At 33.1% G+C, this 14,843-nt stretch overlaps 3 protein-coding genes and 2 non-coding genes across 5 annotated transcripts; 3 read left to right on the top strand and 2 right to left on the bottom strand.

Annotated features, from left to right (window-relative positions):
- Window positions 1-652: 652 nt before the first annotated feature.
- Window positions 653-725, top strand: TRNAA-AGC (transfer RNA alanine (anticodon AGC)). The gene has a single exon. It is a non-coding gene; the product is annotated as a tRNA-Ala (tRNA).
- Window positions 726-884: 159 nt separating this feature from the next.
- LOC137828237 (uncharacterized) lies at window positions 885-2,201 on the top strand. The gene is made up of 4 exons (XM_068634719.1): window positions 885-1,142; window positions 1,267-1,334; window positions 1,458-1,683; window positions 1,802-2,201. The coding sequence occupies exons 1-4, from the start codon at window positions 1,064-1,066 to the stop codon at window positions 1,915-1,917; spliced, it is 489 nt and encodes a 162-aa protein (XP_068490820.1). The 5' UTR covers window positions 885-1,063; the 3' UTR covers window positions 1,918-2,201.
- Window positions 2,202-3,162: 961 nt separating this feature from the next.
- On the bottom strand, window positions 3,163-5,223 carry LOC137830072 (pentatricopeptide repeat-containing protein At1g09190). The gene has a single exon (XM_068637186.1). The coding sequence runs from the start codon at window positions 5,106-5,108 to the stop codon at window positions 3,669-3,671; it is 1,440 nt and encodes a 479-aa protein (XP_068493287.1). The 5' UTR covers window positions 5,109-5,223; the 3' UTR covers window positions 3,163-3,668.
- A 12-nt stretch (window positions 5,224-5,235) lies between these two features.
- Window positions 5,236-5,307, top strand: TRNAP-CGG (transfer RNA proline (anticodon CGG)). The gene has a single exon. It is a non-coding gene; the product is annotated as a tRNA-Pro (tRNA).
- Window positions 5,308-7,998: 2,691 nt separating this feature from the next.
- Window positions 7,999-9,808, bottom strand: LOC137830071 (uncharacterized). Its single transcript, XM_068637185.1, has one exon. The coding sequence runs from the start codon at window positions 9,566-9,568 to the stop codon at window positions 8,372-8,374; it is 1,197 nt and encodes a 398-aa protein (XP_068493286.1). The 5' UTR covers window positions 9,569-9,808; the 3' UTR covers window positions 7,999-8,371.
- Between the last annotated feature and the right edge of the window lie 5,035 nt (window positions 9,809-14,843).

The raw sequence follows: 14,843 nt of genomic DNA, 5'->3' as shown, positions 1-14,843 counted from the left end.
GTAGATTTACTCTATTATGTTATTTATATATTTTTGTTATTTATCTTTCTAATCCCAATTAACTGAACCAAAAGATGATTTCTGCATAATGGAGAGTCATGCCCATTGCTGATTTTATCACCACATTGTGTTAGAGTCTGACGCTTTGTTCTTCCTTGTAGAGATTTTCTTTTTGGTTACACTATCTATATTCATTTAACCTCAGTGACAGCATAAGCTTATCAAAGATAACTTTCAAATCTTCTAATTTGTTCAGTTCTCCAGTTTAAGCAAAAATTTAGACTCTATCACCTGCAACACTTCTCTTTGCTTTTGGCGCTTATCCCTTTTAACCTCAAATTCCTCAATACAGTTAGTAAGTTCAACCCATTCCAAGCAAACTTGTTCCTACTCTTTTGCTGCATTCTCCTTGAGAGCATTAATACAGTAAATTTCAGTGTGTTCAAAAGTCTTTCTTCGCTCATAGAAAAAAAATTTATAAAACCAAAGCATAAGCTACTCAAGTCTAGGTGGATCAAAGTTATTACTTTTCTTATTAACTTAATTTAACTGTCCTGCACGATAACAATTTTTTATGTTTTAGAAACTTAAAACGTATAAAAAAACTTTAAAGATATGTTTATATATTTTGATATTTATATTAAATTTCAATGGGGATGTAGCTCAGATGGTAGAGCGCTCGCTTAGCATGCGAGAGGTACGGGGATCGATACCCCGCATCTCCACTTTTTATTTTTTACTTTTCATATATGTTTGCATGGCTTCCCGCACCTTCACTTTGTGTATGAGTCAATTTGTCTCCACCCACTACCATATAAACTGGTGCTATTTGTTAACCAAACCACTCTCATTCACTCTTTCTACTTTCCACTACCATATAAACTGGTGCTATTTGTTAACCAAACCACTCTCATTCACTCTTTCTACTTTCTGCTTTTCCATTATTAGATATTTGTAAGGTGGCCTACTATAAGTTCTCCACTTTTGTTCAACTTGCCTTCACATAAAAGGACAAAAGCTTGAATCTTCACTACCAGCTTCATCACATTCATACGGTATAGTCATGGCACTTGCACTCAAGCTAAAGAATAGTTTCAGCATCCTTATTATTCTTCCAATTTCAATGTTTTGCTTATGCTCAGGTTATGATTTTACCATCTCTATGGCTTCAACTACTTTTCTTCCTAACTATTTATTCTGTGCACTACTGATCCTGATGTATACAATTTTAATGACATGTGTGTACGCATGTGAAAATATGAACAGAGGCTGCCGAGGGTGATCTGCAAGGACAAAACTTGGTAGAGGCCTTATCATGCTTCAACAATAAGCTTGTGAGTGGCAAATATTGAATGGCACTTGTTGGAACTTGGAAGCATTCTATTTTTTGCTTCTTGAATGAAAGATTTTGCATTTTCAATACTAACATGTGTTTGGCTGTTTTGAATGTTTCCAAGATTTATGTTGGGTGTGATGAGGCATACAGATTAAACCCATCTGGGAATATCAATATACCAGTGGAGGCCACTGATTTATTCTGTAGTGGAGCATGCCTCACTGAAGCACAGCAAGTGCTTAATTGCATAGATGATGTACTGTCCAATTTCATATTCTACAACAAAGCCACTGTACAACAAATGAGATATGCACTAAATGCTGGCTGCAGCTTCTCAAGACAAAGAGGTCAGGATACTAGTTATTTTCCATTTTCCACTCACCTAAATATCAGCTTCAACTTTTCTTTCTATTTTCTTTTTTCTTCTGAATGTTGTTACCTTAACAAAATGTAAGCTACGTGTAGGTAACTTCAATTTGGCAGAGTACATTGGAGGAGAGACAAATAATGCTCCCAAATTACCAATCCTCAGAAAATCCTATCTTTTCATCCTAGCAGCAGCAGCTGCTGCTGTTTATTGAATTTGAAATAGGTAATAGCAGCAAGAAGCAGATAATACTAAATGGACTTCACATACTACAAGTTTTAACCAGATGCTGAAAGCTTCCTTCTTTCTCCTAACATGAATGGCTGTTGTCTTAATGTACTCCATATTCTACTGTACAATCTGAAGTAAGGTTCCATTTCAAATCAAATATTTACAGATTGTACAGTTCCTTATGGCTAATCAAAGTATGTATTTGTATCGGCATCAACAAAAGCAATTTGAATAATATTGATTTAATAAATTTGATTTGAGATAAAATTAATTTAACAATGATTAAATTTATACTTAAATGTTGGATTGGAAATGCAAGTTTGACTACTCAAAGGGTTAAGGTCAATTTAAATATTTTTTTTTTACTATTTGGACTCTCTTATATATCTTTTAATAAACGTAAGGAGTTCCTAAACTGAGAATATGTAGATATGTGTCAAAATCAATTTTTCATATAAGTGTAAAAAATTACTTAAAGTCGAAATAATCATCACTTCTTAATTCTATTTTAAGAGTATGAATATTTATTAAATACATAATCAAATAATCGAATTTAATCCAAATATAGGTTGGATTTTATTTATAATTAAGTGAAACTCAACACAACTAATACTAATATAACTATTATTTAATTTATTTCATTAAAATAAATGTGTATTCTTAAAGTACTAAATTATTTATTTTAAATATTAAATAATATCTTTTATTTTAAAAAATATTTATAAAAATAAAAATTGGAATTATAAATTTTAATTAAAATACTTAAATCTTAGCTTAACTCACTCAATTCAATTCAATCTCATCAATCATTAATCATTTCATATCAAGTCTAATAAAATAAAATAAAATTTTGTAGAAATCTAACTCGAAATATCAAGTCTAATAAAATAAAATAAAAAATTGTAGAAATCTAACTCGAAATTTTCTTTCATTAAATTGGACAATGATTTCATCTCAATTCTATCTAACCTCTCTACATGCCTATATAAAGACGCACGCATGCAACAAAAAGTCTAAAAAATTTACACTACCTCTTTCAATAAAAATAATATGCATCGATATATAAAGAAAATACCATTGTTTTATCTGCATATTTTATATTTATATTTTGTTTAATTATATTTTAAATTCACAACCTTTTCCACCTTAAAATTGTCAATCTCAAAATTATCATTTTGTTAGACACGCAACGATAAAAAATAAGAAAAAAACATATCCACTAAAAGAATTTAACACGGCTAGTTCACAGTATAAATTAGATTTCTTTTCTAGTTAATGCAAATTTACAATGTATATTGTTTCTTCTGTATGAAAAATAATAATATATAAATATTAAATTTTTGTCATTAAAAACACTTCGTATTCATTTGAAACTAGGCGGATTTTCCCTTATTAAGAAGACTATTAAACTCTGCTAATTAACATAGCAAGTACTGATTCCTTAATCTCACAGGCATGAACCAGTGGGCTGTTGAACCAATCAACACATCTAACTTGGAGCTTGCAATGTTCAGATCATTGATTCCTTTTGAATTCAAATCCACGAACAAATGTCAAAAATAGTCTGGAATTCGGACTGGATCGATACTTGTCTTGTGATGCTATCTCAATAAGATCATGGGCATTCTCCAATCTTCACAATATTACATTTTTGTGAAACTTGACCTCATCCAAGCATTAAATGGTCCGAAAAATTGTTTAGTCTGTTTCAACCAAAACAGTTAGTTTTTGCAACTATCCAGTTGCACTCTGCCCCGGAACTTTATTGACACCGCCTCCTCGCATCAACACCCTAACTTTCTCAACTTCATCCCACCTCCCTTCTTCTGCATAAATGTTGGACAACAACACATAATTTCCCGAGTTCCATGGTTCAAGACCAACCAGCTCTTTAGCAGCAGTTTCTGCAATTTCCCTGTCACCATAAGTACGACAAGCACTAAGCAATGCACCCCACAAAGCAGCAGTTGGCTTCAATGGCATGCTTGTGATCAAGTCAAGAGCCTCCCTCACGTGCCCACAACGCCCAAGTAGGTCAACAACGCAGCCATAATGCTCAAGTTTAGGGGAAACCCCAAATTTCACACTCATAGAGGCAAATATCTCACGCCCTCTATCAACCAAACCCGCATGAGCACAACACGCCAAAACCCCCACAAAAGTGGAATCATTAGCTGCCACACCTCCACGCACCATCTCCTCAAACAAGCCAACCCCAACTTCACCTTCCCCGTTATACGCCAAACCCGATATCATCGCGTTCCAAGAAACAATGTTTTTATTAGCCATCTCATTGAAAATGCCCCACGAGGCTTCCAAGTTCCCACATTTACAATAGAAATCAACGAGCGAATTCCCCACGTTAACAGCATCTCGGAGGAACCCTTTGGAATTCGCATAAGAATGGATCCATTCACCAACATCCACAGCCCCCAAGCGAGCACACACAGGTAGCACCGTGACCAAGGAAGCATCGTCGGGTTCAAAACCTTGCTCTAACATCCCCTTGAAAAGCTCAAGAACCTTCCCCTCCTTGTTGCCCTGCGCTAAACAAGACATCATAAGGTTCCACGAAACCACGGTCCGTTCTTTCATTTGTGTAAAAAGGTTCAGCCCCGTTTCTAAATCCCCCGTTTTGCAAAACCCGCGAATCATCAAGTTCCAAACGACGACGTCCGGGTCACGCATTTCGTCGAACACCTTGCTTGCATCGCCCATTCTCCCGCAAGTGGCGTAGAGGTCGACCGTGGCGACGCAGACGGAGGCGTGGCGCGTGAAGCCGAGGCGGAGGACGTGCGCATGGAGGGACTGGCCGAGGGCGTAGTGACGGAGGTTGGAGGCGGACTTGAGGAGGGGCGCGAATGTGTGGTTGTCGGGGGAGATGGCGCGTGACTTCATGAGGGAGAAAAAGGAGAATGAGGGGTGGAAGGGAGGTTGTAGGGAATGGGCTTTGATGATGGCGTTGAATAGGAGAATGTTGGGGTTGAGGGCGTGGGCGAAGAGGCGCGTGGCGTAAGGGGTTCCGCAGAGGCTGACGAAATGAGTGAGTATTTGGTTGGATTGGTGAAGGCCATGGCGTAGGAAGTGAGCGTGGATTTGGGTGAGCTGGTTTGGGGTTTTGGCAGCGTGAAGAAGACGAAGAACTTTCCTCTCTATCTCTCTGCTTCTGCTCATTGACTCCTCTAACAATCTCTTCTTCACTTTTCTCTACCTATAATCTCTTCATTCTTTCAAACACTTCATTTTCTCTTCCATGCTTTTCTTCTTCATCAATCACCAAATCACTTTAACAAATTATATAGGGTGTTTGGTCTAGTGGTATGATTCTCGCTTCGGGTGCGAGAGGTCGTGAGTTCGATTCTCGCAACACCCCTAATTTTTCCTTTTGGTCTATCAATCTTTATATCATTATTATTATTTAAAGTTTAAAATTTAAAGAATTAAATGAGTGTGAAGTTCTAGTCTAGGCTAAATTTTGTTTGTTGTTATGCTTATGAAAAGACTTGTTCATTAAATTTAAAATACAAAAATTGCTTATATTAAAAGTTTTATGATGAAATTCAAGACATCACTAGTAAAATTAAGATTTCGAACCACATATTATCTAGATCAAGTTATTAAACTATATGCTACTAATGTGTATAAAATTAAGAAGCTATTTTTAAGCTCCTCCAATATTTAAAAAACATACCTTAAAAACTTATATTTAATCTTTTGAATATTTAAATTTAAAATGATAAAATTGATATAAAAATAGATAATCTGAAAACTAAGGTAAACAATAAAAATATGTGAGAAATAAGATATTGTTATCTTTGTCAATAATTTATAATTCATATTAAATTCGAAATTACTTTAAACAGTAAAAATATTTAATTAAATTTAATAACTAAATTGAAAATTACATATTATAATTTCAAGCTCTATAAAATTAAAAAAAATCAACTTTTACTTTAATCACTTGACTTAACTGACATATCTTCTTCATTTATTCAAAGTCAAAACAACTTATCATGTAAACATAAGTATTAGATTTGACCTAAATCTCACAGGTTTAACATATATCACATGACAAATTACACTGCATTTATAGATTAAAATAACAATATTACGCACTTTTAAAGAAAGAATTAGTCATTTATAAAAAAAAATTATTAACCCTCGACATGTATCCAGAAAGAAACATAGATACGACGGAAAAAGTAATATATAAAAAAATACTAAATATAATAGATAAGAACATCTAGACTTTTAACATATATCTATACAACATGACTCGATAAATTACCGTTTCGAACTGAGTTGTCGTTTGCAAGCAAGGTATGGCTACAAAATAATACAGTGAAGATACTGTTAAGTCAGGCCATGTATGAGCAGTTAAATATCCTATATTGTTGTTGTATACTGAGGTTAGAGAAGGGTGGGTAGTGATATGTGTAACAGTCCAAGTAAAATAATTGAAATGATTTGACCTGTAATAGTCTCTAATATGAAGCAGCAACAAATTGCCAATAAAAGAAATGGTTTTCTACAATAAATTTTGGGCATCCCAAACAAGCTCTCACTGTTTGACATTGGTATGGAAGACTGTTCAGAACATTGTTTGAATTTTGCGTCTGTTGATGCAGTCAATCAGTCTTGTAGAGTCAGATGAATTGACTCTCAGTTCAACTCCTTATTTTCCCTTCCTTGGCCTTCATCCAAATCATGATGGAAGATTCGGTGCATTAAAAAGTTCTGCTCCGGGAGATATGGGTTCTAATTCCTGAGTTCCAAGGTCTTACTACCCTCAATTTATGCAACCACACCCATCTTTTTCACCGACCACCAGCCAAACATTACTCTCATATCATAAAAATATTATCTTATTTTGAACCTATTCGAGTGGTATAGAACTGAATTCGTCCCATTTGGAACAAATCCAAATTTATATAATTTATATTTAAAACATTTCCTTTAGCAACATGTAATATTTTTAGGAGCAGTATCTTCTACAGTGGGATTGTGATCCAGTAAAGGCAAGGGGTAAATATTATGGCAAAAAGGTTGGAGAAAAATATTCGGGGGGCCAAATATCACCAAATATCGGAAGTACAAGTTAGTCTAGCAGAATCCCCACACAGGTAGGTAGCATGTGATTGAAGAAAAGAGTGGGGAGTATGAAGAGAAATATAATTATTATCTTACTCAACAACTATTCATCATTTGAATCATGTTAAAAGGGAAATTTGGAAGGCAGCCAAATTGTTCCTTAGCAAAGTTAGGAGGGGTAGGCATGATTAATTGATTATGGCACACATATCTTTTTGAGTGGGCTAAACAAATTTAGATGCCGCTGAGCTTATTAAAGCATTAGGGGCCCCCAGGTGGATTCATGTCTCGTGGATTATTTATTGCCTCCTTTTTCAAAATTTTGCACCTAATCCAATAGCAACATATAAAAGTCATTGAGATCATCTCTCAATGGTAGGAGTGGGACATCCAGTAAGAAAACTGGGGTTGGATGGTAGAAAGGATTTATCGAAAAAGAGACTTGTATAGAAGCAACCAAAAAGAAATTGGAACATCTCTTGGAAGGGTTTACATGGGTTCCATTCCTACTTTATAATATTTTACTAACTTATAAACGGGTCAATGTCAAATAATCTCAATCTACTTTACGTCCACATCTTGTCGCATGTAGCTTTGCAAACATCTTTTTCCTAACTCAAACCTCAAACAATCTCACCACACCATAATAATTATAAAGCTACATCTAAAAAGACCATTTGGACCCCTAAATAAACCGCAATACTCCCATCTCAATGCAATTTGCACAAGCAACCAAAGACTGAGGGACGCATGAGATGCAAACAAAATCACGGGCATCTTTCAAGTTGCCGAATTGTATTTGCACAGTTATCATGGGGCCTGAACCAACTATCAGGGCTCCCCACACCACGTGGTTTCTGTAACCAATGCAAATCGATACTGTACGAGAGATAACCAGCATTAAGAATCGCAATTCGCAAAGCCATAGCCACAATCATGGCCTCTAGCCATAATTTCCGGTGAAATAATAAAATTTTAAGAAAAGGTAAGTGTGGAAAATATATTAATAAACTTCAGTCACTGCACAGCAACTGTGTAAATAATAAAATGCTGCGAGTACCAGTACATGGCATGGCTTCGTAGTATATTGTACATGATAGTTTTATCAGAGCATCTTCGTCGTCTTCATCTTCCTCAACAAGAACCCTCCTACTATTTTAGTCCTCTTCTCACCAACCCAGTTCACACTAGGATGGGATGGGGCTATCTTAATTCTTGAAGCTAAGACTAAGCTAAACCATTCCATAATGAAGAAACAAATAATAATGATAATAGTGGTGATAGTAATTAATAATGAGCTGTACAATTTTAGATAAACCATCCCCAAAGGAAAGAGGAGATTGAATTTACCTGGAGGAAACAGGGTTTAGGGCTCTAGCCAAGCCATTCATGGCACCGTAACCCTTAGAACTAAAGCCCAAACACCCAAGCAGACCCTGCCTGTAGGGCAAAAAGGTCTTTTTCCTCAACTCCTCAGCTTGTGCCCGGTTAGCTTTATAGTGCAACTCGTGCGGCGAAGGTGGCACGCGTCTCTTCCCAACACCGTTGGTGGGCTTCCCGCTCATTCTCCGAGCCCAGCCCTGAGAGCTACTTCCTTTGGACTTGTGCGTGGCTTCGGAAGAAGAAGAAGAAGGCCCGGTCTTGGTGTTTGCTGGGACATTGAGAGTTTGGGCACTGGAAGTGGTGGGTTTCCTGTCTTTGGTGGTTGGGGAGAAGGAAATGGTGGACCAGAACTTGTTGTTACTCCTTCCTTCGCTTTTGCTTCGGAGAAAGTCCTTCAGGAAAACCCAACGCTTCGAGCTTCTCCCAGCCGAAGAAGAGCGAGAGGAAGAAGCCGAACCTGATACCGAATGAGTTGTCTCCAAACCATCTTCCGCGTTCTCCATTCGTTTCTCAGCTTCCGAGGAACTAACCTCGATTTGCTTCCCTGAGCTCACGCTATTGTCGTGATCCCCGCCAACAATATGATCCTCTTCGTTTTCTGCCCACTCCAGAGGCGTGTTGCTTCGGAGAGGGGACATGGATCTGGTTCTCCTCCGAACAGACTTGTCCCGCAGCCGCAGATCTCTGCCTCGGACCACACTAACGCTAACCGCCTCGGCTTCCTCTTCCTCCTCTTCTCCTTCCAGATCCAACAAGGGTGCGAGAACCTGGGGGCGTTCAAGGTGGCTCGAGAGCTTCATGGGACGGATCTGACCATTCAGGAACAACTCGTCAGCAGAGCTCATGGAACCGGAACCGGCAGAACCGGCTGAGCCGAACCTGGCCGAGAATTCGAACTCGTAACCCATTGGCGCGGAAGAGGGAGTCTTGTCGTAGGAGGATGCAGCGGTTATGGCGAAGTGCATTGGACTGGCGGGAGCACTGTAGAAGAAGCCTGGGAGCGGGAGCGGTCCACGACCGGGACTTGAAGGGGCACTGACGTAAGGTGTGGAACAGGTGCTGTCAAAGTCTTCATAGAGTGGTTCGCCATTGTTGGAGTTGGAAGGTTGAGAGTTGGGCATTTGAGCATTATTGGTGATGGTTGATTGAAACTGGTCCATTATTATTGTTGGTTTGAGGAGGAAGAAGAGGAAGTAGAAGAGAGAGTTGGTGTGGATATGTTTGTGTGTGACTCCCTACTACCTCACCTGGCGCAGTGCACACAAAACCAACAATCAATAAATAAATGTTTTACTTATTATACTCTCTGCATTTTCTTATTGCACCAATCTACCCTCCCTCTTTCATTTTATATCCTTAACTGCCATTCATTCTTCTTTCTTACTTTAATAACTTAACCTTCCTTCTATCTCCCTCTCAATCCAATAATCAAAATACATAAGCTATTCAGTTATTCACCATTAAATTCTCTTCAAATTCCCTCCTTCTATCCCTCTACACCAAAAATTCCTACTTCTTGTACAGGAAGTAATTATATGCTAAAATCCAACTGTCATTTCAAATCTGGTTAATTCAAATATATTTCAAATGTACAATTTATTAATTATAAATTATGTTCAAATTTGTTCATCTTTATATTAATCATTTTAAAATTGTATTCAAAATTATTTTAATTTTATTAACAGTTAGATATTGTACCCGTGATGTGACAATGTACATGAAAACTAAACTCTTAATAAATAAGAGTGTGTCCTTTCTTCTACTTGTTATGAGATAGTTTGACTTTTAATGTAATTTAAATGACTTCATGTATTTTTTGGTAACAAGAATGTATGTGCCATAACTACCATTTTGCAAGTCAAGTATCACTTTAAAAAAATCTAGTTTTTCTTATATAAATAAATTAGTACTTGTTTCGAAACATTTAACTCTATAAAGAAAACCACATTATCCTAGAATAGTTTATATTAATCTAACCAAATATTTCTTTTCAATTTATCCTTGTTGAAAAAACAAACTATGGAGAAAAATATAAGAGAATTGAAAAGTTTTATAAATATAGTTAAACAAAATTAAAAATATATTTCTTATCGAGTTTATTTATTAAGAGAATTTTTGTAATAATAGATATAAAAAATATGATTATTATTATTCTGTTAATAAAAATATGTCAAAATAAAACAATCAGTAGTTTCAATTTTACAACTTTATAACTTAAAAAATTAAGAATCTTAAAGGAGAGTCTGTTTAATTAGGGGCTTAAAGTATACTTTCTCAACATTGATGAATTAGATCTTGATAAGATTGTCTTTCTAACTCTCCTAAGATTATTCATTCTCTTTTGGTTTTGTTTCATTTATGATCTTGTTGTAGGAATTTATCTATTTTGTTTGTATTTATACTATTATGGAATTTAAAAACATTTGAAAAACTATATCAATAAACTGGTAAAGAAATATTTAATATTTTTTGTGTAGTTATACAGGATTCTAATTTTATTAAGTTATTATAAATTTATATTTTTCAACCAAATATACTAGTACTCAAAACCTGATAACATCATTTTAAATTTAAATATATATTTTAGAAGTGAAAATATTACAAGGCATATTTTATTTCAAAATTTGTCATAACTTTATTAAAAGATTAAAAATTACTTCTCAACAAATTATATTTTAGCTTTCTTTCTTATTAAAATGACACTAAATAAACAAAATTTGTACTCTTAATACTCACTTCCTTATTAACTATATGATAGCTAAGACACAAATTACAAAAATTTCCATGCTATATTATCATTATAATTTGATTGTGTCACTTATTCTCATGTTCTTAAAGAAAATAATGTAATTTTTTTTAAAGACAAAATATTTTTGTCTAAACTTCAATTTAATATATATATATAAGATTGTGTCTCATTAAAATTTTATCCAATAAAAACTCTCAAAAAAGATAAAAACAATATTAAGAAAATAAGAGTATATTTTTCTTTTTCATGATTCAAATGTAATACATTTTCAATTGGGTTGTGTTCAAAACTCTTGACAAAAGTTTGTCATTTAATTCTTTGAGTTTGTAAGCTCCATTCTAAAATGACTCAATTACACGATGTCAACCCTCTAAGTTGGGTGTTAAATTTCCTTTCTATTTATCTTTCAAGTTTTATGAGTTTTCTCATACTAAATCACCTTTATGAAAGAGTCGTCGCTCCCTTACACATGTATTATAGGGTTAGACTATCATATTATTTGTTTCTTCTTCTATTATGTGTGTCTCTTCTCATATCTCATGCATGAGGTCTAACTCAATCTTAAGATGGATATTATTATTGTGTTTAATAAAATTTTATCGTTGTCAGGTGGCTTCTCCCATCTTGACCAAAATCATTGTGTCTAACTCAGATGTTAATAAAGAAAGTGTTTCTTTTGTAGATGATTTAAGGTATAGCAATACCCCCACAATATGCTAGGTATTTCTCTTATCTGAGTGTTCTCTAATGTTCATTTAGTATATCATTGTTAGTTACTTGTGTCTGGCCATTAGTTTTGGAGTGTTCCACTGATGATATTCGGTGCTTAATGCTGAGTTGTTATAAAAATTGTTCAAATCCTTTGTCCATAAATTGGTGACCATTATCAACCCCTTGGAAAGTGGAAATGGGCCGAGTATGTCCATTTCCCAAGTTGTAGACAATTAGAAAGTGGTTATTACATAAAATTCTTTAGGAGGAAACATGTGAAGAGACTGATAACTCAATTTTTTCAGTATTTTTCTAGACTAATTGCATTTTCTTAAGGTTTCTTTTGTTATTATTTTATATAGTTTTTACGAAAATATTCTTTTGTAGCTTATGTTTTGTCTCACTCGTCTAATATAATGTTTTGACCTTTTGAAGAGCTAAAATGAAGCTAGAATTGTCCTAAGAATCATGTTGTTATCTGTCCTGCTAACTCTAGTTTCTACAACACCTGTTTGATTGGACAATCAATTTGTACAATGATATGAAAAATTTGAAAATATTACTTAAGCCTTCAAGCCGAATAAAAAAGTGTTAAACCAATTCTCAATGACTCAGTATCTTTCCTTAGCCGATTGTAGGGTATGACTAGTGAAATACACGGGTTACTCACTGCTTTTTTCTTTCCTCATAAGCAAGCACCGAGTTGATGGGAGAGCTAAAAATAGTTAAGTACAATATTAATGTTGAGTGAGGTGGTGGACTTACAAGTATCATGGACAAGGAAAATATATCTTATTTTTATATTTTGAAACATATCTTCACATTTATCTCTCTACTTGAACTTGTTTTACCCTTTAAGGAGTCAGAAGAAAGATTTTGCTTTCTTACAAGTTTAGGGAGGAATCTTGAAAATGTCGCCAGCTTCCCATTCCCGTTAAGATGTTGAACTTCCTTCAAGTTGCTCAGACTCCTCGTCGTTAAAATATCCTCACACTTATCAAGGTTAACTTTTATCCCTCATGATCATAGAACTTCATTAGGTGAACATGAAACTAAGGAATTTTCTTTCTAAGAGATCATGAAATTCTAAACCCTAAACTTTAATTATTCAATTGTTCAATTATACAAACTTACAATATACAATCATATATATATATATATTCCTACAACAAATAAAAAGACCTGTCTCTATATTTCTTCAAATTAAATTCAATTCAATTGAACAAGAAACCTAACAATCACTCCAAAATATAAATAAAAGTTACAAAATAAACAATAGCGATAAATATAATTTATTTCAAATTAAATAAAAGTCAATTCAACAAGAAACATAACAATCACTCTAAAATCTAAATAAAAGTAAAAGAAAATAGTAATAAAATATAATTTATTGGAGAAAAAAAAATTATCAAATGATAAAAGTATTATAAAATAATAAAAACAAAAATTGCCTAAAAAATTACCTTCAAAGTAACCAAAAGTGTACTCTTGCACAAAATTTGTCTATTTTTTTCTCTAATTGTAGACGTATAGTATTTAAAAAGTTCCTTTCGATCCTAAGAAATTTGCACAAAAGTATATGAATCCACTCAAATAAAACAAAAAAATTGTTAATACCTTTTTTTTCCACACTTTTTAAGTCCGATATGTTGCTCGAGATTTTTTCATGATTTGAGTTCTTTTCAAAAGCTTTCAGATCGTTTTGAGTGTTTCCCATATTAAAAAAAAACAAGTTTATCCACTTACTTTTGACTTTTTGAGCCTTCTTACTAATACATAAATATGAAAAAAAACAATGAAATGCAGCTGGTGATTGGAAAACTGGTGCATTATATATTTGCATTTAAAATAAACTAAACACACTTTAAAATGGTGCTTAGGAAGTAATCTTTAAAATAATTATTTGTTTAAAATATTTATTTATTAAAAAAAATACTTTAAAAAATAAATTAAATGTATAAAAAGCAAAAAAAAAGAACTATTTAATTAAAAGGTACTTATTTAAAAAATTGAGTAGAAACAAACTCATCTAATATTCTTAAAAGAATTAAAAGATGAGATCACATTCACAAATACTATTTATTTTATTTTTTTACAACCTGTTTACACTATTATTATTAACTTAAATTAGTTAAATTATGTCAATAGGGATTAGGGCATTTACTACTGCAGGAAATAGAAAAGGCAAAATGGGTCCCCACTACCTATTTTTGTGAGTAGAAATTGACCCATATCCACGTCAGTGATAAATATTTAAGACTATTTATAAGTTTTTATAGATATTTAGTATGAATGAAAAGTCTTTATAAAAAATTTAAAGATTTCAAATTATTTTAATGCTAGATTAGTTAATTTAAGATGCATTTGATAAATTTATTTTCAACTGATAAATTAATCTCTAACTAATAAGTTAGCTAGTAGCTCATATATTTTAATTTATAAATTATAAACAATTTATTAAAATTGACATATTTATTCAACTAGTTGATAAATGTAAAATGGTATAAAAATATAATTATGTAAGTTTTATTATATAAATAAAATTCAGGCTTCTAGGTGTTTATAATTTAATTTTTTAAAAATAATTTAATTTTTATTAAAAGATTTAGTACTTTTATCTAGTTTTTTAAAAGTTTTATCATTTTTATTTGAACTGCATACAAAAAGTTAAAAATAAATAAATAATAAAAATAGTGGAACGATTAATTGTGTCTATGAGATTAAAATGTGTAGTTATAAATAAAATGAAAAAAAAGTAAGAAAATGTATTAAAATATAAGGGATAATAATGAAATAAATAAATAAACCACAAATAAGCTAGAAGTTTCTAAAATAAACTACTTTAAAATAACACAAAAAATAATAAGAAAATGTATTACAATGTAAGGGATAATAATGAGATAAATAAACAAATAAGCTAGAAGTTCCTAAAATAAACTACTTTAAGATAACACTTTTGTGTTAAGTCAGTAGTT

Source organism: Phaseolus vulgaris, chromosome 7 (genome assembly GCF_000499845.2).
Source record: "Phaseolus vulgaris cultivar G19833 chromosome 7, P. vulgaris v2.0, whole genome shotgun sequence".
NCBI classification, from domain to species: Eukaryota; Viridiplantae; Streptophyta; class Magnoliopsida; order Fabales; family Fabaceae; genus Phaseolus; species Phaseolus vulgaris.
The sequence above is the reverse complement of the archived record's forward strand: the minus strand, read 5'-3'. Positions and strand labels throughout refer to the sequence as shown.

What these genes read in the sequence shown, in the direction of transcription:
- LOC137828237 (XM_068634719.1), top strand. Translation starts at nt 1,064, where the DNA reads ATGGCACTTGCACTCAAGCTAAAGAATAGTTTCAGCATCCTTATTATT. An exon ending in AATGTTTTGCTTATGCTCAG is followed by an intron (nt 1,143 to 1,266) that starts GTTATGATTTTA and finishes AAATATGAACAG; the next exon opens with AGGCTGCCGAGGGTGATCTG. An exon ending in CATGCTTCAACAATAAGCTT is followed by an intron (nt 1,335 to 1,457) that starts GTGAGTGGCAAA and finishes AATGTTTCCAAG; the next exon opens with ATTTATGTTGGGTGTGATGA.
- LOC137830071 (XM_068637185.1), bottom strand. Translation starts at nt 9,568, where the DNA reads ATGGACCAGTTTCAATCAACCATCACCAATAATGCTCAAATGCCCAAC.
- LOC137830072 (XM_068637186.1), bottom strand. Translation starts at nt 5,108, where the DNA reads ATGAGCAGAAGCAGAGAGATAGAGAGGAAAGTTCTTCGTCTTCTTCAC.